The sequence below is a fragment of the Suncus etruscus genome, chromosome 12 (assembly GCF_024139225.1).
Source record: "Suncus etruscus isolate mSunEtr1 chromosome 12, mSunEtr1.pri.cur, whole genome shotgun sequence".
Taxonomy (NCBI): domain Eukaryota; kingdom Metazoa; phylum Chordata; class Mammalia; order Eulipotyphla; family Soricidae; genus Suncus; species Suncus etruscus.
The window spans coordinates 92,569,193-92,594,582 of record NC_064859.1 but is presented as its reverse complement, the minus strand read 5'-3'; the positions used below and the strand labels follow the sequence as shown (position 1 = coordinate 92,594,582).

The 25,390-nt window shown below is 42.6% G+C and overlaps 1 protein-coding gene across 1 annotated transcript in view; it reads left to right on the top strand.

Moving 5' to 3' along the window:
- Nucleotides 1–25,390, top strand: part of RBKS (ribokinase) — a 93,216-nt gene that overhangs the window by 6,855 nt on the left and 60,971 nt on the right. The window contains exons 2-4 of the mRNA XM_049784210.1: nucleotides 15,227–15,359; nucleotides 23,860–23,923; nucleotides 24,888–24,950. Of these exons, the coding sequence (XP_049640167.1) occupies nucleotides 15,227–15,359; nucleotides 23,860–23,923; nucleotides 24,888–24,950 (260 nt within the window). The remainder of the gene's footprint in view (nucleotides 1–15,226; nucleotides 15,360–23,859; nucleotides 23,924–24,887; nucleotides 24,951–25,390) is intronic.

Genomic DNA, 25,390 nt, shown 5'->3' with positions numbered 1-25,390 from the left:
GGATTGAACTCAGGTCAACTTCATGCAAACCAAGTGAGCTGCCTGCTTGTCTGCAGATCTGCCTGCCTCTAGCTGTTTGTCCTTAAATTTTAGTCCCCACAGTTATTTATCAAGGATTGGAGAGATAATGTAACAAGCAGGGTGCTTCCCTTTCATGTCAGTCTCGGTATTGAACCCCAGCATCCTATATGGTCCCCCAAGCGCCACCAGTTGTAATTTCTGACTACAGAGCCATGAGAAATCACCCTGAGCATCACTAGGAACAGCCTCAAAACATATATATATATATATATACACACACATATGAAGAGGCCACTGCCAATTACAAAGGGCAGCATTGATGCAGTGTTAAGGATGTTTATTTTTCTATTATTTATCAGAGTCCTAAGTGAAAAGTCCCTGGTATTTACTGTTACTGAAAACAAAAAGCAATCCAAAAACCACCCTATGTATTAAAAATTGTAGTTATGGAGATAGGTACAGGGATTTTTTTTTCAAATCCAAATATTTATAGTAAAACATAATAAAGAATGAAAAGTGGGACCTGAGAGATAAAATGGAGGTAGGGCGTTAACCTTGAGTACAGAAGGACAGTGTTTCAAATCCCGGCATCCCATATGGTCCCCTGAGCCTGCCAAGAGCAATTTCTGAGTGTAGAGCCAGGAGTAACCCCTGAGTGCTGTCAGGCGTGACCCAAAAAAACAAAAAGAATGAAAAGTAACTAGTTAATCATAGAATAAATACAGAGGGAGAACCCATGAGATTGCTTCAAGGAGGACTGGAACTCATGCTCTGTGTATGAGAGTCCAAAGAGATTAGATCCACAGCACCTCTTGTCTTCCCACACACTCATGGGTGTGGCCTTCCCTTTCTTCCCCCTCCAAAAAAGTAAAAGAATCAAATAATAACGTTAATAACAGAAATTAAAGAATAGGGAAAAAAAAAACAGGTCTGAGGAGATGGCTGAAAGGGCTTGAGCATGTACTTTGCATGCAACTTTGTTGGGTTCAGTGACCCACATGGTTCCCAGGCACCCCCAAGAATAATTCCCAGGCCCGGAGAGATAGCACAGCGGTGTTTGCCTTGCAAGCAGCCAATCCTGGACCAAAGGTGGTTGGTTCGAATGCCGGTGTCCCATATGGTCCCCCGTGCCTGCCAGGAGCTATTTCTGAGCAGGCAGCCAGGAGGAACCCCTGAGCACCGCCAGGTGTGGCCCAAAAAACAAAAAAAAGAATAATTCCCAAACACCTTCAGGTGTAGCCCAAAAGCCAGAAAGAAATAAAAGAAAAAGATAAAATTAAGATGAACAAAATCTAAGAATATGTCATTTAATCATTTTAGTTAATATCATTATTGTTGTTAATATATTAATATCAATTATTATATGAGAATGTATTACTGACATTTGATGACACTAGGACTAGTGATTTACAAGTTAATCTCACTTTTACATTTTTTTTTTTTTTTTGGTTTTTGGTTTTTGGGTCACACCCGGCATCGCTCAGGGGTTCCTCCTGGCTCTACGCTCAGAAATTGCTCCTGGCAGGCTCAGGGGACCATGTGGGATGCCGGGATTTGAACCATCGTCCTTCAGCATAGAGGCAGGCTATCTCTCTGGCCCCTCACTTTTAAATCTTGATGTAGAAATGAAGAAAATATTAGCTAATCACACATGATGAATTTAAAAGATGTTACATCCTGAGAAGTCAGGTTTAACTCCCAAAATGCAAGGATGGTTTAATATTTAAAAGCATTAGGACTGGAGAGAAGTACAACTGATAAGTCCTTTCCCTTGCAAGTTGTTGACCTGGGTTTGATACTAGCACAACATATAGTCCCTTAAGCCCATCAGGCATGATCTCTGAGCACTGTACTAAGAGTAAGCCCTAAGTATTATCAACTGTGGCCCCAAAACAGAAGTTTGACACCTCAACAGGAGAAAATATAAGAATTTAAATGTTCAACGTTAAATAAGAATTAATAATTACATAACAGGTACTATTCTGCACACTAGGGTTAAAGTAGATCAAAATCTCTTGACTTCATGGAACCCAAAGTCCAGTAACAATAAGAGCTTTTGGGGATGGACACAATACACCAGCTGTGCTCAGGAATTACTCCTTTAATAAAGGAGCACTTCTAGTAGTAGTCAGGGGACCATATCAGTGCCAAGGATTGAACCAGGGTCTGCTGTGGACAAGGCAAGGCCTCAGCACTTGAACTGTCTCTCTGGCCCAGTGACAACTGGCGGGAGAGAGGATGACTTTGTTTTAAACTTTTTATTATTTTTTTATTTAAAGCAATATATAATGTTATCCATAGTTGAGTTTTTTAGACAAAATAATTCTCCCTTTTATTAAATACCCAAAGACAATAGAAATGCTGGGTGGGAAGCACAGTTAAGACAAAGGACAACTATGACAATAATAGTTGGAAGTGATCACTTTGGACAAGAATTGGGAATTAAAAGGAAATGGAGTGACAATAAGTACGCTGAGCCTCAGTGGTAAAGCACTTGCCTTGTATATGGAGTTCTATCCCACAAGGCCCCTGAACACTGCCTACCTGAAAAAAAGAAAACAGTTGATCAAATTGGGAACCAAAGGGAACTTTTCTAATCATGAGTGTTATTTTAGTTTAATTAGACTGTTGTAACACCAAATACCATAAACAAAGTGGCTGAAACAGCAAATGTGTGTTTCTCCCAATTCAAGGGGTTGGAAGTCAGATCCAGGGCACCACCACTGAGTGTGTGTACGGTTACTCATCCTGGTTGTGTCTTTTCTTGACTCTCTTTGTGTTAATCTCAGAATGGAGATTAGTGCTTCTCAGAACCTAGCCTAACCCAGGTACCCCCTAAAGCTTTACCGCCTACAGCCATCACATCATGAATTTGGCTTCCAACTTTTGAGTTAGAGGGGACATATCCAATACATATGCCTCTGTGGGGAGGAGAGACTAATCATTGTAATATAGTGATTAAACATTAGAAACCTCCCCATAAACATCAAAATGGGGGGGGGGTGTTTATCGGGATTTCTACTTACCTTTGGATTGTAAGTTGAGTCAGTACATAAGGCAAGAAAAAGAAACAATAAGGACCAGCACTGCCTTTTCGGTAGGGTCCACAGATAGCAGCAATGGACAGCATTGGGCACTTTGCTGATGTTTCACACACTAAATCATAGCTAGAAGGGCTTGAGGAACTATGAGATGTCAGCGATCAGACTCAGGGCTTCGCACATACAAGACATGCCCTCTGTCACTTAACTCCATTGCCAGCTCCACATTTGTTTTGATGTATCAGTGACAAAGTACAAAGACAGTTCTTTTAAGTTTATTCTACTTCACACCAATGTGAAAAATTAATTAGAAAACAAAGGATCTTGAATCCACACTTTCTGTTTCAGAGGACAGTGGACTCAAAATCCAGGCATTGCCCTCTTACTACCTCTGCCTGGAAAGGGCATATTGTCATGTGTACAAATTTGGTAGAGCTTGAAGCAGCCTGGGAGATGGGGTTGCATAAGCATCGAGTTGGAAAAATAGTCCTTGTACTGTCTATTGCTTGGTGTGATTTCTGTAACCAGTCGGAAATTAAGTCATTTGTCTTGCGTACAGCCGGTCCCAGTTCATGCCCCAGCACCACATAAGTCATTTGTCTTGCATGCAGCCGGTCCCAGTTCATGCCCCAGCACCCAAGCACTGCAAGTCAAAGCAAGCAGCCCCTGAGCACTGCCAGGTGCAGCCTCTGCCCTCCTCCAAAAACTAATTAACTATAATTATGGTAACTGAAAAAAAAACAACTGGTATTTTAAAGCTTCCTGTAGACCAGAGGGAAAGTTCAACATGCTGAACATCCAAACACATACACAACCTTTGCCAAGAAAATGATTCCTAGTCATTTTTGCTGGTAGGTCTATCAAGTGTTCCAAAAAAAAAAAAAAAATCTCCTACAAACTTGTTCAGAGAAAGGAAAAGGGGGGGCCGGAGAGATAGCATGGAGGTAAGGCATTTACCTTTCATGCAGAAGGTCATCGGTTCGAATCCCGGCGTCCCATATGGTCCCCCGTGCCTGCCAGGAGCAATTTCTGAGCCTGGAGCCAGGAAAAACCCCTGAGCACTGCCGGGTGTGACCCACAAAAAAAAAAAAAGTTAAAAAAAAAAAAAAGAAAGGAAAAGGGGATATTTGGAGTAGAGAAGGGGGAAGGGGATACATTAGGCCACATCCCACAGTATTCAAGAGCTACTTCAGGCTCTGCTGTGCTCAGGGGTCATTGCTGGTGGTGCCTTAGTGCAAAATAAATCACATGTGTTGTGAGATACCCCACACTCTGTGTTTCCAACCCCAAACGAACAGGTCTGAAGCATATAAGTAGGGTAGCTGCAAAGGATTAATAAACCAAGCAAGTCAGGCAAGAGTCATGGAGTCAGTCTGTGCCTGTGGTCTCTCTGTTGAGCTGGCCAAACTGCTCTTTCTTTATTGAACCAATACCCATTCATCAGGAGGGGGGACCATCAAGAGATCCTGTTGGGCTTTTACATATCAAAGGGAGAGATTTAAAGGAAAAGGGAAGTTGGGAAAAGACCTTTGTTTTGGGTTAATAGCTGGGTGTCATCTTACACCTTATGTGGAATCAGGGTAATATTAGTTTTTGCAGTTTTTTTGGATGGAAGTAAATAAGGTGTATGCTTGCCTTGTATGTGGCTGGCCTAGATTTGATCTCTGGTACCCCATCTGATCCCTGAGTGCAGAGCCAGGAGTAATCCCTGAGCACTGTCGGGTATAGTCCAAAAACTAAACAAAACATATGCTGACACTACCTACCCTAAGCCATCTTACAAGTGCATTTGAGATCCAATTATAATATAGTCAATTCTTGATTATTCATGATAATGGGGATAAAATGGCACCAAAGATAGAAGATAAATTAAAATTTTAATAATTGATTCCAGAATAGATTATTTTGTGCTGATTTATCCTTCTAATTATATTTTGCTTAGGATAAAATTAATTTGATTTGTATTTCTTTAACATGCACCGGCAGATGGGAGAAAGAAGTTGCCGAGATAATTGCAATGTGGTGACAGAAATCACTCGGATTTAAATTTTACCATAATTAATTATCAAAATAGAAAATAAAATGTTAGTTATGTAGCTACTTGTTACTATTCATACTTTGCTTCGCCTCCTTGATGAATTAAAGAGCAAGAGATGGGGTTCAGAGAGCTGAAGCATGTTCTTTGCATGAGTTCCATCCCACAGGGGACCCCAAAAATGTCATGTATGGAGCCCAGAGGGTCTGTATGGTGGTGTTTGCCTTGCACATGGCCAATCCTAGTTCAATCCTTAGCAGTACATGGACCCTCAAAGTCTGCCAGGAGTGCAATCTCCAAGCACAAAAATGGGGTAACTCCCCAAATATTGCTAGATGTGTCCCAACAGTCCCCTACCCCAAATAATAAAATACTTTATATTTTTTGGCTGTACCTAGTGTTGCATATGGGATGTGGGTGCATATGGGATCCATATGGGATGTGGCGATCAATCCCAGGTCAACCAAGTGCAAGGCAAACACCCTACTTGTTGTGTGTAAGTTGTTCCACCCCAGGAAAAAGCTTTTTTTTTTTTTCTGGAGCTTTAACTATCACCTTATTTTTGAGAATTTAGTCTTACCAGTTCTCTCCGCGCTGTTTCCACATTTTCTCAGCCAGTCGTCTGCTCCCCGTCACTCATCCCACACGTACACGCTTTTCTTTCCTCGCCTATTTCCAAAATACAGTCATTTCCACATCTCCCTATGCAACTGTTTCTCAGCCAGGAATAAAGTTGTGTGTGCGTGTGTCACAACCCTCCTTCCCCCTCAAGAAAAAGAAGAAAGAAATGGCATTCCTCTAGTTTCTTGTTTCATTTTGTTTTGTTTTAACATTTTGATCTACCTGCTTCTCTCAAATCCTGTGCTTGGATCTGGTTCCTACACTGGGAGAATGACAAGAGATAGCAGCTTCATGACTTCATTATTCTCGCTGTATTCCTGCTCCTGGCTGACTTTTCCCCATACAGAGATAGTCATACACAGAGAAATTGAGCCTTCTTATGCTGACTTTCCTTTGGTATCACCGATTCTTGACCTGGCGTCGCTCATCCCAGCTATGTAAGTGCTGTTGAAAGGAAAGATCGTTCATTGAGAGAGAGAGAGAGAGAGAGAGAGAGAGAGAGAGAGAGAGAGAGAGAGAGAGAGAGAGAGAGAGAGAGAAATGAAGGGACAGTGTGACTGTCTCAGCATAGTCAGAAGAGAATAAGCCACTTCACAATGCAGCAACATGTTAAGCTGCAATTTTAGGTGTTGGAAACACGGTACCTTTCGGAAGAGCAAACCAGCAAACACAATGATGAACCCTAGAACACTTCACTGCCATGGCACAGGAAAAAGAAAGTCAGGAAAAGCCGCAAACTGAGAATACTGAGAAAAGAGTTCAGGGCTCAGGGAGGCAGAGAAGTAGAATTGTGGGACTTGAACTGAGATAAGAGCTAACGAGGCTAAAGTCAGAAATCTATGTAGGGATCCCCCTGGCTTTGATGATAAATGATACTAAGTGAGCCCACACCCAGCTTGTGGGGTTTAGCTACAGAAAAGCTTGAGGTTAAACATGTCTGTGGAGTAGGAAGCAGAGCATCCCACCAGAGACTTAACTGGACCCTAAATCTTCAGAAATCTTGGAGCTCAGGGATACTACTCCCTTCTAAAAAATTTTTTGAGAAAATAAAAACTGGAGGGGCAGAGAGATAGTGCAGTGCACACGTTAGTCTTCATTCCCTTCAGACTATCTCCCCCTGCCCCAGTTTGTTTGTTTTTTAAGAAGTGGTAATGCTAAGTTGTTAGATTTCTATCAACTAGAACTGGCCAATATGCTGATTAACAGCACAAAAGCAAGAAGATGGAAATGAAAGGATCAAATGGAATATAGTATATAAGAGTATAGGGGAATAGTTGGGTTTGAAAAGAAAACAGTTATAGGTATAAATTACCTGCAAAGCTGTCATCAGTCACTTTTAAAATAGAGAAAAAGTAGAGTTAGCAGTGTACCAGTGGCAAAAGGAACTAGAACATAATACAGAAAAGAGGAAAAAGAAGAAATGAGTTATCAGTCGGGGAGAGACATTCCTAGGAAGAAAGGGTTGGAAAAGAAGAAGCCAAGAGAAGCTATATTTAACCATTGCTACATAAAATAGATGCCCTCTTATATGTGTTTTGTGTGTCTTTGTAAGAGGGAAATAAACAAGGAACTACTTTAAAAAATATGTTGGGAATTGCATCTCCCTGATGATTAGTAATGCAAAACATTTTTTCATGTGCCTTTTGGCCATTTGTATTTCTTTTTTGTCAAATTGTCCATTTCTTCTCCCCATTTTTTGATGAGGTTAGATGTTTTTTTCTTGTAAAGTTCTGTCAGTGCCTTGCATATTTTGGATATTAGCCCCTTATCTGATGGATACTGGGTGAATAGTTTCTCCCACTCAGTGGGTGGCTCTTGTATCCTGGGCAATATTTCCTTTGAGATGCAGAAGCTTCTCAGCTTAATATATTACCATCTGTTAATTTCTGCTTTCACTTGTTTGGAGAGTACAGTTTCCTCCTTGAAGATGCCTTTAGTCTTAATGTCTTGGAGTATTTTACCTACATGTTGTTCTATATACCTTATGATATCAGGTCTGATATCAAGGGAAGCAATTGCTGGAAGCTACACTGGGTGTGAGACTGTCTCCTGACATTAGGCCAAGAACTGCTGCCCAAGAATGGTCTCCTTGCCCCACACATCTCAAGTAAAACAGCTCTATAGTCAGGTTCATCAGAGATTGGATTAGAAATCAGTGTCGCTGGGGCCAGAGTGATCGCACCATGGGCGCTCCAGGCTCAATTCCAACATCCTGTACTAGGACCCCTGAACACTGCCATGAACTTATTCCTGAGCTCAGAGCCAGGAGTACCCTGAGCACCACTGGGTGTGGGAAAAAAAATATAATCATCAGTGTCAAGTGTGAGACACTTGAGTTCTGTCCTTCATACCACACACAGATAGTAAAATCGTTCCAGTTTATTGTTTAATGCCTCATATGATTGCCCTAAATAATTCATATGTAATGTGTGCATATGTACATGTATGTGAGTTTATACATATTCATATTATATAATTATATGTGACACACAGTAAATTATATTTTATGTATTTGTTTATATTTATAAATACATGAGCTTATCTATAAACTTAGATGTTCGCATAGTATGTCCTGAATATGTTTGTCCATATGTGTGTGTGTGTATATAATATATATATGTTTGCAACTAAACTATTCAGTGCTTCCTAGTTCTAAATGTTCAAAATTCTTTAAACAGAGGTGGGAACAGATGTGACTAACTGGCTTAGAAGTAACTCCTTATAAATGTGACTCACACGTCGGAACAGTAGAGGCAGGTGAACACAGCTAGCTGGAGTGATGAGTGAGAGTAATGCATTTTAATTGGTTGATAACCAGTGGCCCTACCCCCTGTTGGAAAGGCCCATAAGGAGCTTCAGCCAGAGGCCTAGAGAACAACACTGCCCCTGGGGGCTGGAGCCAGGTTAGTGTTGCTCCTGGTCCCCAGGGACCTTCCTCTGCTCCCATTAGTCTCTGGGAATTTAACAAGCACCTCATTGTCAAGAAGCTCAAAGCAATTGATAAGTTGTTCTGATAACGCCTGACAGGGAAAGAGCTCAGAGCACAAAACCCAGACATTGAAGGAGTTGACAAGTATTATTAAACCTGTTTTCCAAGAGCAGCAGCTGGTTCAGAGAGGAAAAAGCTGTCACTGGTGATACTGTAACTCGGGCCTCCTGTCTTGTGCCCTGTGGTGCCTTTCACCTTTGGAGAAGGGCCACTTTGATTTTTACACCGATCAGTGTTTCTGTTTATCCAACTTTAAATGTCAGGACATTAGGGGAGAGACTCCATGGGTCAGTGGAGTGCAAGGGAGCACCTTTACCCCTTTTATTGTTTCTATACACACACACACACCAGGGGATTTATACATAGATCTCCTTGACACAGAGTTTAGAGTAAGTCCTGAGCACTGCCAATGTGTAGGTTGGTCTTTGCACACCCAACAGTATAAGACTCACTTCTGATTTTGTGTTTACATCACTCCTGGCGAACATATGTGGTACCAGGGATCAAACCCAGGGTGGACAAGGCAAACATCCTACATACTATCTCTCTGGTCCTTACCAGGACGCTTTTTTTAACTCGATTCAAACACCAGGATTTACATAACTCATAGTTTCCGGCGGCATTCAGTGTTCCAACACCGATCCAGCACCAGTGTGACCGCCTGTCCTCCAACGTCCTTAGTTTCCCATTCACATACCCCCAATTCTGCCCCCATAGCAGACACACTAGTTTCTAGTGCATGTACACCAAAACATAAAATTACTCTTGCATTAATAATTCTCTTCCTGGTGGGTGTTCTTGCTGGGATGGGTGGGGTGGCACACACGTGCCAGCTCTGAGGTTGTACACTTTAGCTGTGGTGCTAGCACACTTGGCTGCCCTGCTTATGATTTTGGTTGCACTTGCTGGCATTTCCTACCCACAAAAAGCCTGCCACCTTAGTGGGCATAAAATGAGTGAGTAGTTTGTTGTAAGAATCACCCTAAAACATTAATAGAAGTCAACTTGTGGCCATTGTTCTATTTCTTTTTTTTTTTTGGTTTTTGGGTCACACCCGGCAGCTCACAGGGGTTACTCCTGGCAGGCTCGGGGGACCATATGGATGCTGGGATTTGAACCACCATCCTTCTGCATGCAAGGCAAATGCCTTCGCTCTCTAGCCCCAGTTCTATTTTTAAAGTCATTTCCTGGATTGGTCTACCTGGGAGATTCAGCGGCTTGGTGTTGTTTTTCACCCACTACTAGTATACATGGTTTTAGTTTGGTTTGGGAGCTATGCCTGGCAGTACTCAGGAATTACTCCTGGTGGTGCTTGAGGGATCGAATGGGATTGAACCCTAGTCAGCCATATGCAACACAATTGCCCCCTACTCACTGTACTATCACTCAGAGCCCCATCAGGCTGTTTTAAAGATTTGATTTCAAGGCCAGAGCAGTGGTGCAAGCAGTAGGGTGTTTGCCTTCCACACACTAACCTGGAACAGACTGAGTTTCTATCCCCAGAGTTCCATATGATCCCCCAAGCCAGGAGCAATTTCTGAGCACATAGCCAGGAGTAGCCACTGAGCCTCACCGGGTATAGCCCAAAAAAAGAAAAAAAAAAGATTTGCTTTCAGTTGTAACTGACTTTCTCATTCAAAAGTTTACAGATTATTGGGGATTCCTTTTGCTTGTTTTGTTTTAATTTCTTAGAAGACAGATGGGGTATTTCTTTTCTCTTTTTTTTTTTTCTTTTTTGGTATTTGGGCCATGCTCAGTGGCACTTGAGAGTTACCCTGGCTCTGTGCTCAGAAATCACTCCTGGCAGGCTTGGGGACATATGGGAAGTTGGGAATCAAACCCAGGTCAATCTCTGGTCAGCCACGTACAAGGCAGAAGTGCTACTATTGTGCTATCTCTCCAGCCCCAGAATGGGGTATTTCTGTGATTGTCATTTTCCCCTCCCTTTGAGGGAAGAATTTAATTTGACCATCTTAGAAACCTTGGTTAAGGGTGTGTTTGAAGTGACACAAATATTTTCACCCAGAGATGGAGCTTGGTGCAGGTTCTTTTATTCATTGCTTCAGTAAGTGAAAAAAAAAAAAAATAGGAAGAATGATTTCAGATTTATAATTCAGAAAGTCTTCTGCCCATGAACAGCTTTTCATGAACAGTTTCATGAACAGTTTTTCTCTCCACCCCATTCTCCAACATGTTTCAAATTTTAAGAAAAGGGTAACGTTTTAGTTTTAGTTTGAGTTCTGCAGGAAGCCCAGCAGAAGGCAAAGTGTGTATGTGTGCTGGATCTGTACAGGACTGTCAACTTGGTCAATTTCTAGTTGACATGAATTTGTCTTCTGGTTAAGAAAACTCCAGGCAGTACCCCAGAGGCAGGTGGGAGTGGGTGGGAGGGAAAATGGGAACATGGGTGGCAGGAAATGTGCACTGTACTGAGAATCAAAAGTGTGTAAAAGGAAAAATATGGGGGGAGGGACAGAAAAAAGAGAGGAAAAATTATATGCCCCAGAGGGAGGGTGAAAAGGAAACTATTGACATTGGTGACGGGAAATGCACACTGGTTGTACATTGTATGACTAACTCAGTCATGAGCAACTTTAACTGTGAAAAAATTATGAACCACAGTGTTTAAATTAAAATGTAAAAGAGAAAGAAAGAAATGAAAATTTCAGGCAAATGGGACTTAGACTAATGGAATTGCTTTTGGAGGCTGAAGCAGGGGAAAGGGACTCAAAAAAATCCTCTCTCCCTTTTCCAGTGCCTTTTGTGCAAAAATAGGACATCCCAGCTGCCTCTTTGGGCTGGTTGGCCCTAACTTCCTCCAGCCATATTTGGGGGTGACATATTCTGCTTCCCTTCGGAAATAAGGAGAAACTCTTACAAAGATGCGTCTTCCCCCCAAAGTCATGTCAGCCTCAGTGACAGGCATCGTGGATAAAATGAGGATCATCCAAGAGTTCTCTGTATGTCTGCACAGAGGAGAGAAGGGAGAGAGAAACAGCAGAAAAGCAGGAGGAAATGAGAAGGAAATTGCAATATTCCAAAGGAGTGATCAGTGACCAAACTCTGGGCCTGTGTTCATCTAAGTTGTGTAGAAATTAGTCTAAATCCCAGCCATCTGGCCCCACAAACACAAGCATGCTGTACCCCGATTTCACGCCTCCCCTGCACATACATCCCAATAATCCAGTGATTTTGTTTTAATGTTTTCCCACAGTTGATAATTTAAAGAACTTGTTTCAAACCAGTGAATGGTGACCCAGATCTAAATATAAATACAGTGGAAGTCGTAAGTTTCTTTAGTGACAGTCTTCTAATTAAGTTATTTGGTCCATTTTTAGCCACAACTGGGTCTCTTTTTTTTTTTTTTTCTTCTCCTTAAGGTTGTCATGAATGTTGTTTGTAGCAGCAGCAGTAAGCCAAGAATTCACACACTTACTCAATCACAGATTACTCATCATTGCCTGCTCCGAACAGAATCCTAAAATGTTGAAGGTTTCTGATGCAAATCAAACATCTCCTCACCACTTGTCATCGCTAAATTAAATGACAGGATAATAACATTACATTAAAAACCATTTTTCTCTTGATTGAGTACCTTTTTCAGAAGTGAACCTTGGAGATGTATATTTTTTTTTCTCCCATCAGCGCTATAAATGCATCTCGAATTCGAGATAAAAATAGAATCGAAAAGGGGGAGGAAAAGAGTGGGGTGTTTTCAAAGTATTGATGAGTGTCTTTAAATCACAAATCAACCATATTTGACTGCATGTTAGGGGGCAAGGTGGTTTATTGTGGAGTTCTGAGAGTCTCCATCAACTGAGAACGAGGACCACCAAAGTTGACCCCAACCCTACCCCATCTTCCTGGACACAGTCATGCTGGGTCACCCCATTGCAACCAGATGGGGATAAAGAGAGTGGGTCTATAGTTACAGGGGGAAAAAATGTATTTGTAACTTCTGATTGCGCCAGATTGAACGGGGGGATAGAAGAGAAAAACAAGTGGTGAATGGTGTAGGAAACTCAGAAATCTGGCAAGCAAGAAGAGCCCACTTTGCTCCAAGAAGAATGTAAAATAAGAGTTTGCAGGAAGTCAAGGATTATTCCTCTGATTGCTCTTATAAAAGCTAAAGGGTGAAGGCTAAAAGAAGTGAAAGATCCTTCATCTGGTACAAAGATTCTCTTACTTCTTTTTTGCCACATTTAATACCATGATCCCTCTTGAAGCATTATGAATCTGTTCGTTCTTGATCTGGAATGTACAGGAAGGTCCCTGCCACCCATGCAGCTTAGTTCAACTGGATCCTCAGTACCATGCATGTCCCTCATCAACTGTCAGATGTGGCCCAGTAAAGAATCGTTAGCTCATTTTTTTTTTTTTTTTTGGTTTTTGGTTTTTGGGCCACACCCGGCGGTGCTCAGGGGTTACTCCTGGCTGTCTGCTCAGAAATAGCTCCTGGCAGGCACGGGGGACCATATGGGACACCGGGATTCGAACCAACCACCTTTGGTCCTGGATTAGCTGCTTGCAAGGCAAATGCCACTGTGCTATCTCTCCGGGCCCGAATCGTTAGCTCTTGGGGAGTATGACCCAACATACTATTTCCTCAATTTTTAGGGGTTTGGATTTTCCATAGTACAAATTTTGGGGCTCTTGTGTTTGTTTGGTGCTCCACCCTGCAGTAATTAGGGGTTATTCCTGGCTCTGCACTCAGGAATCTCTCCTGACAGGAGGCCACATAGGATGCTCTGAGGATCAAATTCAGGCCAGCCATATGCAAGGCAAGTGCCCTCCTGGCCCCCATAGATTTAACTTCTATATTAAATATAATTACATGTATTATATATTATAATGTATATTAAATATAATTTAATTATAAATGAAACTCTTAGGGATTCTTTGGTGGTGGTGGTTGTTGGCCACACCTAGCAGTGCTCAGGATTTACTCCTGGTTCATGCTCAGAAATCACTCTCTGGAGACCAGATGAGATGCCGGGATCAAACTCAGGTCAGCCAAGTGTAAGGCAGATGCCATACCTACTTAGCTATCTCTCAGGCCCTGGGATCCGTTTTGTTTTTTTTTGTTTGTTTGTTTGTTTGGTTGGTTTTTGGGTCACACCCGGCAGTACTCAGGGGTTCCACCTGGCTCTACACTCAGAAATCGCTCCTGGCAGGCTCAGGGGACCATATAGGATACCAGGATTCAAACCACCGTCCTTCTGCATGCAAGGCAAATGCCTTACCTCCATGCCTCTCCTGCCTCTGGGATTCATTTTTTAAAACATCTTCCCTTTAAGAATTATCAGTGGGGGGCCAGAGAGATAGCCTGGAGGTAAGGCGTTTGCCTTGCATGCAGAAGGATGATGGTTTGAATCCCAGCATCCCATATGGTCCCCTGAGCGCTGCTGGGTGTGACCCAAAAACCAAAAAAAAAAAAGAATTGGCAGTGAGTGGAATGGAATCAGATTAAAACCTGAATCTGACCCCAACCTTCCCTGCCCTGGCCCCCAAGGAGACAAATAAGATTCTTCAGTGCAGAAAGCACAATGCCCTCTTCCCCTCAGAATCTGGAACATGTTTGCCAGGATCCTGGTACAAATACAGGCTCCTGTTCAAGTGCCCATACAGAAAGCCACAGGAACACTAACCATGCCATGTACGAGGCCCTCGCTGTAAAGACGAGCTCTGTGCTGGGCACTGAGCAAGGGGAAAAAGTTTCTTTTCTCCCAGATCTCCCAGTGGGACACAGAGCACCCAGATGTTGCACAGACACATGGGAACTAACACTTAAAAGTAAGTTTGAGAATTGTGTTAGAGCAAGAATTGGCATCATTATCATGAATGTGTGTTTCCTGACAGGAAAAAGGGAGTCTTCCCAGCCTCTGTCTGCATATCTTTTTCTCTTGTCTTTGTTTTTGTTTTGTTTTGTTTTTTTTGTTTTTGGGTCACTCCCAGCAGTGTTCAAGGGTTCCTCCTGGCTCTGCACTCAGAAATCGCACCTGGCAGGCAGAGGGGACTGTATGGGATGCTGGATTCGAACCACCGTCTTCCTGGGTCAGCTGCGTGCAAAGAAAACGTCCTACCACTGTACTATAATTTTTCTTATTATTCTTTAGATAAGATTGCAGTAGTGTTTAAGTTCATAATGTTCATATACAAAGTTACTTATATCTCCAAAGAAGCCATGTCCCTTCACCATTCAACTCTGATTTCTGAGACTAGAACTTCATTGGGTCACCTTTCCTTTCCAGAATTTTTTGTTGTTTGTTTTGTTTTTGGGTTACACCAAGTGGTTCTCAGGATTTACTCCTGTCTCTGTGCTCAGAAATTCCTCCTGTCTCAGAAGACCATATGGGATGCCAGGGATCAAGCCCAGGCCTATCCTGGGTCAGCCACATGCAAGGCAAACATCCTACCACTGTGCTATCGCTCCAGCCCATCCTTGCCAGAATTTAAACTGGAATTTATTGCAGCTACCAACGTACTCTTTTTGTTTGTTCTCTTTTTACATTCTACTAGCCTTACTTCTCGCTTGCCAAGAACTGGAGAAACCATCCACGGACATAAGTTTTTCATTGGCTTTGGAGGAAAAGGTGCCAACCAATGTGTTCAAGCCGCCAGGCTAGGAGCAAAGACATCCATGGTATGCAAGGTAAGTATCCAGAGTAGTGGAGAAGATTCTAGAAGAAATCGTTTTAAGACTTGAATGTGTGGATTTTATCATCTGAAGCCATTTTCAAGTGAGCAGTTCACTTTTATGCAAAAGTGGCATTTGATACCTTGAGTGTTTTCCCACTACTGTCCTAGCTCATTCCAGAACATTTCCATCTACCCAGAGTAAAACTATTCACAATTAAGCAGTTTCTCTTCATTCTCATCTCCCAGCCCCTGGCAACCACCAATTGGCATTTTTTGTTTTGTTTTGTTTTTGTTATTTTTGTAATTTTTCTCTCTGTGGATTTTTCTAGTCCTGAGAGTTCCCATCAGTGAAATCACATCCTAAGAGATCTTTTGTATCTGGCTGCTCTCACTTTCAATAATACCTTCAAGGGCCATCCAACATGTAGCCTTGTCCCAGGACTTTATTAAGCCATAAAAATAGCAATAGTCGGGCCCGGAGAGATAGCACAGCGGCATTTGCCTTGCAAGCAGCCGATCCAGGACCAAAGGTGGTTGGTTCGAGTCCCGGTGTCCCATTTGGTCCCCCGTGCCTGCCAGGAGCTATTCTGAGCAGACAGCCAGGAGAAACCTCTGAGCAGCACTGCCGGGTGTGGCCCAAAAAAACAAAAAAAAAAAAATAGCAATAGTCTATGGTCTAAATTCAGGGGTCTCAAAATCGCGGCCCGAGGGCTGTTTGCAGCCCTCCATACATTTTGTGGTCCTGCCCTAGAGGAATCATTTTTTGTTTTGTTTTGTTTTAGTTATTTGGGTCACACCCCCCAATGTTCAAGGCTTACTACTGACTTTGCACTCAAGGATCACCCCAACTTTGCTTCCTGCGGCCCCCAGGTAAATTGAGTTTGAGACCCCTGGAAATCATTGCTTTATCTATTCATCTCTAGAGGGGACACTGGGCTGTTTACCTCTTGGCTTTTGTGGAAGTTACATGTTCTTAGTCTAGGTCCATCCCCCCTCAATACACACACACACACACACACACACACACACACACACACACACACACAAATTTCATATGGAAGTTCAGCTTCCTCCTTCTATACTCTTCTTTCATGTTGAGGGTTTTTTTTGTTTTGTTTTGTTTTTGTTGTTGTTTTTTGGGCCACATCCAGTGACACTCAGGGGTTACTCCTGGCTATACACTCAGAAATCGCTCCTGACTTGGGGGACCATATGGGACACCAGGAGATCGAACCATGGTCCGTCCCTTGGCTAGCACAGACAAGGCAGACGCCTTACAGCTCGCACCACCGCTCCAGCCCCTTTGATGTTGAATTCTATCTCATTGACTTCTCTGGATAATCCCAGCCCTCAAATAACCACTTTTCCTGCACTTAACGAATTTCTAACTGACATGGGGGAAGTGAGGTTGAATTTACCCACTCCAATGAATGTCTGTAGTCCAGCTCCTAAAGAACAGCCCGACTCATTTTGGTTTGGGCTGTTTCATGTAGCTCTGGCAGCTAAGGAAAATCAGTTCGAAGAGCTGCTGGTTGACTCAGGGTTACTGTCTTCTAATGCTGTTTCTTAGACCAGAAAGGAACCTGATCTAAGAAGGAGGAAGCATCACTCATCTTTAAGCACAGACCTATTTCCAGGCACATTTTTTTTTAATTAAAAAATAAAGCAATACCTAAAATAAGGAAATCCAAATTCTGTCCATGCTATTGAAATTGTTCTAAAGGAATTCAAACAATTGATTTATTTTTCTTGCAACTCCTGGCTGTCATATTTTCCATGTTTGTGTCTTTCCTGAAATGCCCAGTTGCCTGCATTACTGGGAACAGGAAATGTGGGCTACTTATTTTAGGGTTGCTCAACTGGCTTTGCACAGTTGAGGCTAAGAAGGGGAAAAGAATTGCAAGAAAGTTCAAAGAATGAGCTCTCGCCTGTGAACCAGGTCGTTCTGCCAAAATTTCTCTGAAATGTCATTTTCCCCTTCCATACACCACTTTTCTCTCTGCAGGAGTCTCTAAATGATGTAGAAACCATACAATTATCACTTCATCTGCCAGTGAACTGTCGCTGTATTTCTAATTTCAGATGAACCTGATAAGATTCTCATCTGGCTATTTGGTCAGAAACATCAACTAACGCAGCAGAATGGAAATTAAGAAACTCTTGCGAGGCTGCTTGCTACTACTCCTGTGTTTAAAGTCTCCATAATTAATCGGCTTTTAATTACTGAGTGCCTATTAGGAGAGTAATCAGATGTTGCCGACTTAAGAGGGTTTGGAAATAGGGTGTGGGGGATTCTGTCATTGTCTAGCTGGGAAAACCACCAGTGGGACCAAGAATTAAGCTGGGAAGCAGGTCCCGAGAAAGATCACTTTGGGAAAGAGGAGGCCTCAGAGCTGGAGCTATGAGAACCCCCTGGAACAGCTACAAATGCTGTTTATGGGCCAGTTCAGTACACTCAACCTGAGTTCAATTCCAGCATCACTTGGTACCCCCTGTGATCTCTCCAGAGTATGCCAGGGTGACCCAGAGAATCCTTGGCACTGCAGGGCTTAGACAGCACTGAATTCTCAGGCTTGCACAGAACAAGTGACCTCATTGGCCAGTTTAACAAAAGTAGGAATCACTTTTTCCCTCTGCCCCCCCCCCCAAATAAAAACCTGTTCAATTACCATGAAAGTCAAAATTGCCCAGCCCAGGAAATTTTATCCATCTCAAAGATGTTGAAATTGGTTTTATTTTGTTGGCTTTTGTTTGGGGAAGCCACACCTAACTGTCATGAGGACTTCAGGGCTTGCTTCTAGTTCTGTGCTCAGGAATAACTCCTGGGGGTGTGGCCATATATGAAAATAGGGTGGAGGTGAGGTGGGATCAGCCCCATGCAAGGCCAGTGCCCCACCCCTTTTTGATCTTCCTCAACACTTTGTGGGTGGTTGCCCAGATCCAACTGTGCTCAGGAAGAAGTCTTTTTTATCCTGATCTTTGAGGAAGGCCAAGAGAAATGCAAATAGAATGATTTGAATAGTAGAAATGAAAATGGGTGATGAACCAGGAAACTGTGGAACTGGATGGGATAGGAATAGAGGACTGTGTTTGGAGGAATGTTTCCAGCAAATCTTGATTAATACAGAGGCTACTTGCTTTTTGCGTTCTGATCTGTGTATATTGGAATTTCTTAGCAACAGTTCTTTAAAACTATTTTTGGCACTGGTTTAGTTATACAGTGTTTATCCCGGGACAGAGTAGCCTGGCTCTTTGTAGAGCAGAGAAGGAAATGTTGCTTTACCCGAGTGGCTGTGCTTGAATCAACATTTCTCATCCAGAGGCCATGGGGCATTCTGGACCTGTAAGACAGGGGTAAGAAGGAAACAGTATTGGAAGGGGGCCTTAGAAAAAACGGTGGAGAAATACTAGCTTAGATCGAATCTTAGATACATAATTTGTTGATGTGTTAATGAGCTCTATAATGGTTTCAATTTCTGCAAAACAAAATAGATTTTTCTAATAGAAATTGATATTTATCATGGTCATTCTTTCCATTATCAAATCTATTTTGATGAACCAAATTAGCCAAGCTTGCTTGGTAGCAGTTTTTTTTTCCCCAAAGATGACAAATTCCAAGTGGAAACCAAAAATCATGAAATTATTCCAGATTTTTTTAAAAAAAAAAAATGAACAGATGGAGCAAAAAGAAAAATAGGTAGAAAATTTCTTTGATTTTTCAAAGCTAAATGATCCACTGCTGCCCTACAACAAACTAAAATGCCAGCTCTGATTAGGTAAGACTGTTTGATGGTACAAGCAAAACATCTTATTGAGCTCAGCAGAAACATTTGTCATGAGAGTGTGAGAAAGGCTATTAGGCAAGAGTACATTAATATATATGCAGTGAAACATGCATAATGAAACACTTCACGTAGCTCAGAGCCGCATGGCCAACATTCAACTGAGTCAGGAGCCAAGGCTACACAACCCAGTGATAATTGGAGTGATATTTTGAGATTAAAAATACAGGCAGCCAGGGGCCAGGAGAGATAATACAGCAGGTAGTAAGCTTGCCTTACACGTGGATGACCCAGTCCTGGCACCCCATATATCCCCAAGTGCAGAACCACTGCTGGAAAGGTAGAAAATAAACTTAACTCCAGGAAGTTGTAGAGGAAGTGAACTTAGAGACCGGACAGAGAGCCTATTAGGACATTTTTCTTGGGAACTCACCTGATAGATTTAAGTGCTTTGTGTTCCTAAACAAAAGACTGGCAGCTCAACAGGATTCACCCCAGGTTGCGAGAGCTGAAGATAGAGTGGCCCCCAATCGCCCAGAGTCACTGTTTCTCAGGTGGGTGACAGGTAGCCACAAGCAGGCAGGGACCCAAAGACTGCAGGTTCATTATCAGCACACTAGGAGGTACTAATTCAGAATTAGTGGCTTGGTTGGGGCACAGTGAAGGGAGCATCTGCTTGCACACATCTGCTTAGCCACCTACCTGTCCAAAGACAGGCACCTAGTTCCCAAACCAAGTAGACAACCACCTAGTCCTAGGTTTGATCCTGGCATCCCATATGGTCCCTTGGGTACCACCAGCAGTGATTCCTGCATGCCAAGTCAGGAGTAAGCCCTGCTTGAGCAGAGCTGAATTGCCCCCACCCCAGTAATCTTAGATATTGAAGGAAAACAGGTAATTTGAAACTCATTGTTATAAGTTGCCTGTTTTCTTTCCAGAATGGTAAGATGTAAAATTCTGGACAGATTCACAGACCTCAAAGTCCGGTCCCTGGGACTGGCATACTGCATGGGGGTACAGCCCTGGTCAGTCTAGGGTTGAAAGTAAACAGAAACAAATCAAACTGATAGTCATTTTATGGCATCTAATATAACAGTAGTTACAGAATAGATCTTGATAGGAAATGGGGAGGAAGATCATACAAAATATATTACTGTGATTTACAAAAAATTACTTCAGTGTATTGAAAAGGAAAAACAGGTGGCTGGAGCACTCATTACATGTAAGGCAAGGGCCCCCTTCATTATACTTACTGACTTGGGCTCAATCCCTGGTACCCCAGGTCCTCCAGGAATAATCCTTGAGCACAGAGCCAGGAGCACAGCCTGAGCACAGCCATATATGACCAACATTAAAAAAGAAAAAGAAGTGGAATGAATTGAATTGGGGGTACCCTTGAGTCTTCACTGAAGCCTATACTAAAGGTAGCTTCAAAGTTGTGTATCTGAACATAATACGTGAAGTTACCCATCTTCTTTACTGGAAGGTGCCTTCTGGAATGAGTCCAGTGAACACACATTGAGATAAAGAGATTTTAGTGTTCAGAGGTTAAAAGATAGTGTATCCCTTGCAGATAACAAAGTAAAATGTGCCCTTTCCTGAACTCAGTTGACAAATGGGTAAAAGTCATTGGCCAGTGCTGATTGAAGTGCTTGGCCACCTACCTGTCCAAAGACAGGCATCAAGTTCCCAAACCAAGTAGACCACCACTTAGAGGAGCAGCAGGAAAAAAAATCATTGCATGACCACTGGCTCGGCCCTGCCATTGCCAGGTGGCCTGACCTGAGAATAGGCATTAGAGTATGAACTTGGTATATTAGGGGTCATTATTAAGGTAGACTTCAACAACTAGCAAGCTCCAATGACTGGAATTTCATATATTCTTTCATTGTTTATGAGGAAGCCACAAATGACAAGTTAAAAAGTTAACGCGACTGCTAGGTGTGGTGACACAGCAGAGCCTCCACCTGCCATTCACTGTGACTTCGGCCCCTAAGGAGTCACAAGGTGTCTGGAATCACCAGATTACATTCCACTGTGGTTTTCACGTACCATATTCGAACACTGAAACTCGTGAGCTTGATTTAAAGTTGGCTCAGGATTCCTGATGAGTATCTGTGGTACAGTGAGTGACCTTAGCCTAGCATCTCACGACTGTGGGGCATGTCTTCTTGTGGCCGCCTCAAGATATTCCAAGCAGGCTATAGGAGAAAATTGCATAAGACTAGGGTTCCAACCTAGAGGACAAGTGTAGGGTATAAGGAGTGGGATCACAGGAAAGGAAGAAAACAAGCAAGATCAGAAGAGGTTTACAATCGGAAGAAATGAGGCAGCCAGACTCATTTGTGAGTCTCTTTTAGATGAAAGAAGCGGGGTCTTCCCAGAATCTTTCTCTTTTGTTTTGAGCCATGCTCGAGGCTTACTCCTGATTTTACGCTCAGGAAGCACTCCTGGCAGTCAGAGGACCATATGTGATGCAAGGAATCAAACTCTGTGTTGACTGTAAGGCAAGCATCCTACCCACTATACTATCACTCAGGCCCTATTTTCGCCCAGAATCTTTTTTCCTACAAAGATCTCATAATTGCAACCAAAGCCATTGAGGGCTCAAGTTGGTTATTGGCAGTGAACCTTGTAGAGAATCTTCCTTTGGTGCTCAGCATGGTGCTGGAGTCCCTCAAAGAACACAATTTAGAATAGGCCAGAGGCAGATGAATAGACAGACCCATTACCTACTATGGAGTGCTTAATAAATGGGGCTGGGGGATAGATAAGTAAGCCAGAGTCCCCAGTAGGCTTAAAGAAGACTTAAGTATTCAGGATAATACAGGATGCTATCCAATTAAGGACTTTTTTTTGGGGGGTGGGGGGAGTCACACCCTTTGGCACTCAGATTACTCCTGGCTTTATGCTCAGAAATCACTCCTGGCAGGCTCGAGGGACCATATGGGATGCCGGGACTCAAACCACTGTCCTTCTACATGCAAGACAAATACCTGGCCTCCATGCTATCTATCCGGTCCCCCAATTAAGGATTTTATTTGACGGCTCATTTGGAAAGCTCCAGAAGATCTGGGAAGAAGAGCAGCAATAACCTACTTAAATTCCCTCTGTGGCTTGGTTGCAACAATGAGAGACTTGGGGCAGGTCTGGACAGAGGACAGAAGAAAGGACTTCTGAGTCCCCCCCCCCCCCACCTAGGCAAAAGTCAAGACTGTGTGGCCCTCACTTTGTTTCCACATGCAAGTTAAATGTGCCTTATACTCTTTTGTGGGGGGGGGGGGCACACCCAATGACATGCAGGGGTTACTCCTGGCTATGTGCTCAGAAATTGCTCCTCGCTTGAAGGACCATATGGGATACCGGGGATCCAACCATGGTCCATCCATGTGTGCAAGGCAAACGCCCTACTGCTACGCCATTATTTCAGCCTGCCTTACACTCTTAATACAGAAATTAACTACTTTTGCCAATAACAATTTGAGAAAATAAATGAAGCAAGAAGTCAGCATGGGTCATGTCCAAAGCAGTCTGAAGACAGCAAACCAAAAGGGGAAAATTTCCGTGGCTTGTATTTTGATCTCTCTATTGCCCTCAATGGATGCCAGTTTCCGGAAGCTTCTATGAGCCACCCTTCCCCATGCTCCTACAGACTAACTCAGCAGCACCATATTAACAGGTCTTGCTCTCTCTCCCACTGCTGTCCCCCCACACCAAACCTAACTCTCTTCCTGAGGCCTACACTGGCCAAGCAAATAACATGAGTTGGATTTGGCCAAAGGTGCAGGGCAGTTGAGTCATGAAGAGCATCTGCTCACTGTGAGGGCAGAACCTCTCAATTTTCCAGATTTAAAAATCTGGTTTTGGTGAAGTTGGCCAACAATTAAGTGGATTCAATGATAAAAATAAAAGGGGGGGGGGAATAAATAAAAATAAAAAGGGGAGGACATACCTACCAAAAGCTGCACATGAACATTATAGCAGCTTCACTTGTAATTACCAAGACTTGGAGGCAGTCCAGATGTTCTCTCAGCTGATGAATGAATAAACTGCAGGACAGCCAGACCAGAAACACTGATTAGGTACTAACAAGAAAATGAGGTTCCATGCCCCAAAAGATGGGTGGGCATCCGAAACGCATATAAGATAGTCTGAAATGTTTGGCAGACATGATTCCAGGTCTCTAATCTGAATGGACAAACAAGAGAGATGGGCACAAGAACAGTAGTTGCCAAGGGCTAAGGAAGAGAATGGAGTGAATGTACAGAAATCTTACAGGATGATGACATCATTCTCTGCTACAATAGTCTCCATGTTTATGTTCATACATCAGTCAGTCTGACCCCCACAACCACTAGAGAGAACACTCACAAACACTGGAGTTCAGCTGATCAACAGGTCTTGGCACAGCTACAATGGGTAACAAATGATGGCCATGATGCCATTGAGGTATAGTGGGAATTTGCACATGGAATAGCTCCAAAGGGGAGCGTGACCGGCAACGTGTAAGTCACCGTTTCCATGTTAGGTAGGAGAGAAGTGGAAGATGAATATGTATATATAAGACAATTCTTTGGGCTGAAATCAAGTCTACATTAAGAAGGTTAATTAGTTGGTGTTTATAAAGCACGGTGCGAATCTGCCCTTTGAAAATGCTAAGTAGTCTCCAAACCACATTACAGCATTTTCCTAAATGCGAAGGATCTAATGTTCATCATTTCTTTGGTACAGGTTGGCAAAGATTCTTTTGGCAATGATTACATAGAAAACTTAAAACAGAATGATATTTCTACAGGTAAAAAAAAAATTCTACTTTTTTTTTTCTAACAGTTCTTATAACTTTCTTCTGTGATCTGGTTACGGGAAAATCAAGTGAAGAAGAGAATTCTTATATCCTCCCCTGGTGGCCAGATAATTTTTCTACATGGCGTCTTGCTCCAATAGCCCTTTGGTTCGTTCTTTCAGGTACTTTCTCCAGATGAGAATAAAACAAAAAGATTGTAGGGGTTACAAACCTCCATCTCGGGGAATGTTTCCCAAGCAGTTGACAAGGGGAAACATACTGCAATCACACACACAAATTTTTAAGAAAGTCATTGAATGTCGTGGCAGGAAACCATCTCAGAAACCACAAGGGCTTGTTTTTTTTAAAAAAAAAAAAAAAAAAAAAGGTACCCAAAGGCCATAGAGGCTCTCTATTTGTCCCCAAAGAACATGGCGAGTTGGAGCAAGAATAGGATTGGAATGAAGGGCTTTGGCCCCGCTTCAAGGCTCTTTCCCGCTGCCAAAGGCTGACGACTCAACATTTCCCTTTATATGCCAAGACCATGGAACTGTATGGGGAGGGTGGGTGGGTGCGATGCTAAGAAGAATGAAGAAAATCAAAGACTCGAGAGGAAAGACTGAAGGTCAAACCTCGAAAAGGAATCTGTCATTTTTTTTTTAAGAAAAGGGAAGAAACATGGTGGTCTAGAAAAACACCTCTGTGCCAGCAAGGACTAATGGGGGTCATAGACTAAGGGTTTGGGGGGCTGGGGAGGGTCGGTGCTTATGTATGAAAAGGTATTATGACATGCAGAGACATCTACCTCATCTAGGTGATGGGAAGAAATTTGTTTTTTGACGATTTCTCTCATATCAGCCCAGATGGTTAAAGGTTAAAAAGTTTTTCCAAGGATTAGTGGCGCATTGAAATTGCTAAACGAGATTATCCATGCCAGGCTGTGATGCCTGATTGTGATTCATTTTTTTTCCTTTAGAATTTGCATATCAGACCAAAGATGCTGCTACAGGAACCGCTTCTATAATTGTCAATAATGAAGGTATGTGCTCTGCATATCAGAATGTAGTGGCATCAAGCAGTTCATTTCTACTGTTATAGAAACATTCGGGTTGTGTTCGATTGTGCTTTGGTTCTTGTTTTGTTGGGTTTTCTTTAACCTAATCCTGTAGATCTCAGCCACACCCATGCCAATGACCTAGAGGTTGATCATTCAAATATCAAGTCATCCATCTGATAATTATGAAGCATTACCGTTGCCCCGAAATAATATTTATATCCTGGAACATCCCATTACCCTTCATTTGAACTCAAAATTGACATTTGTCTCTAAACACAGTTAAGCATGCATCTGTCATTCCAGTTGAACTAGATAAATAAATGTAAATAGATAGGTGCAAAAGAAAGATGATGAATCATATTTATAGTTGATTTACTGAGCAAATGGCAGCCACTAATTACTTCTAACTTATGGTTGGCATT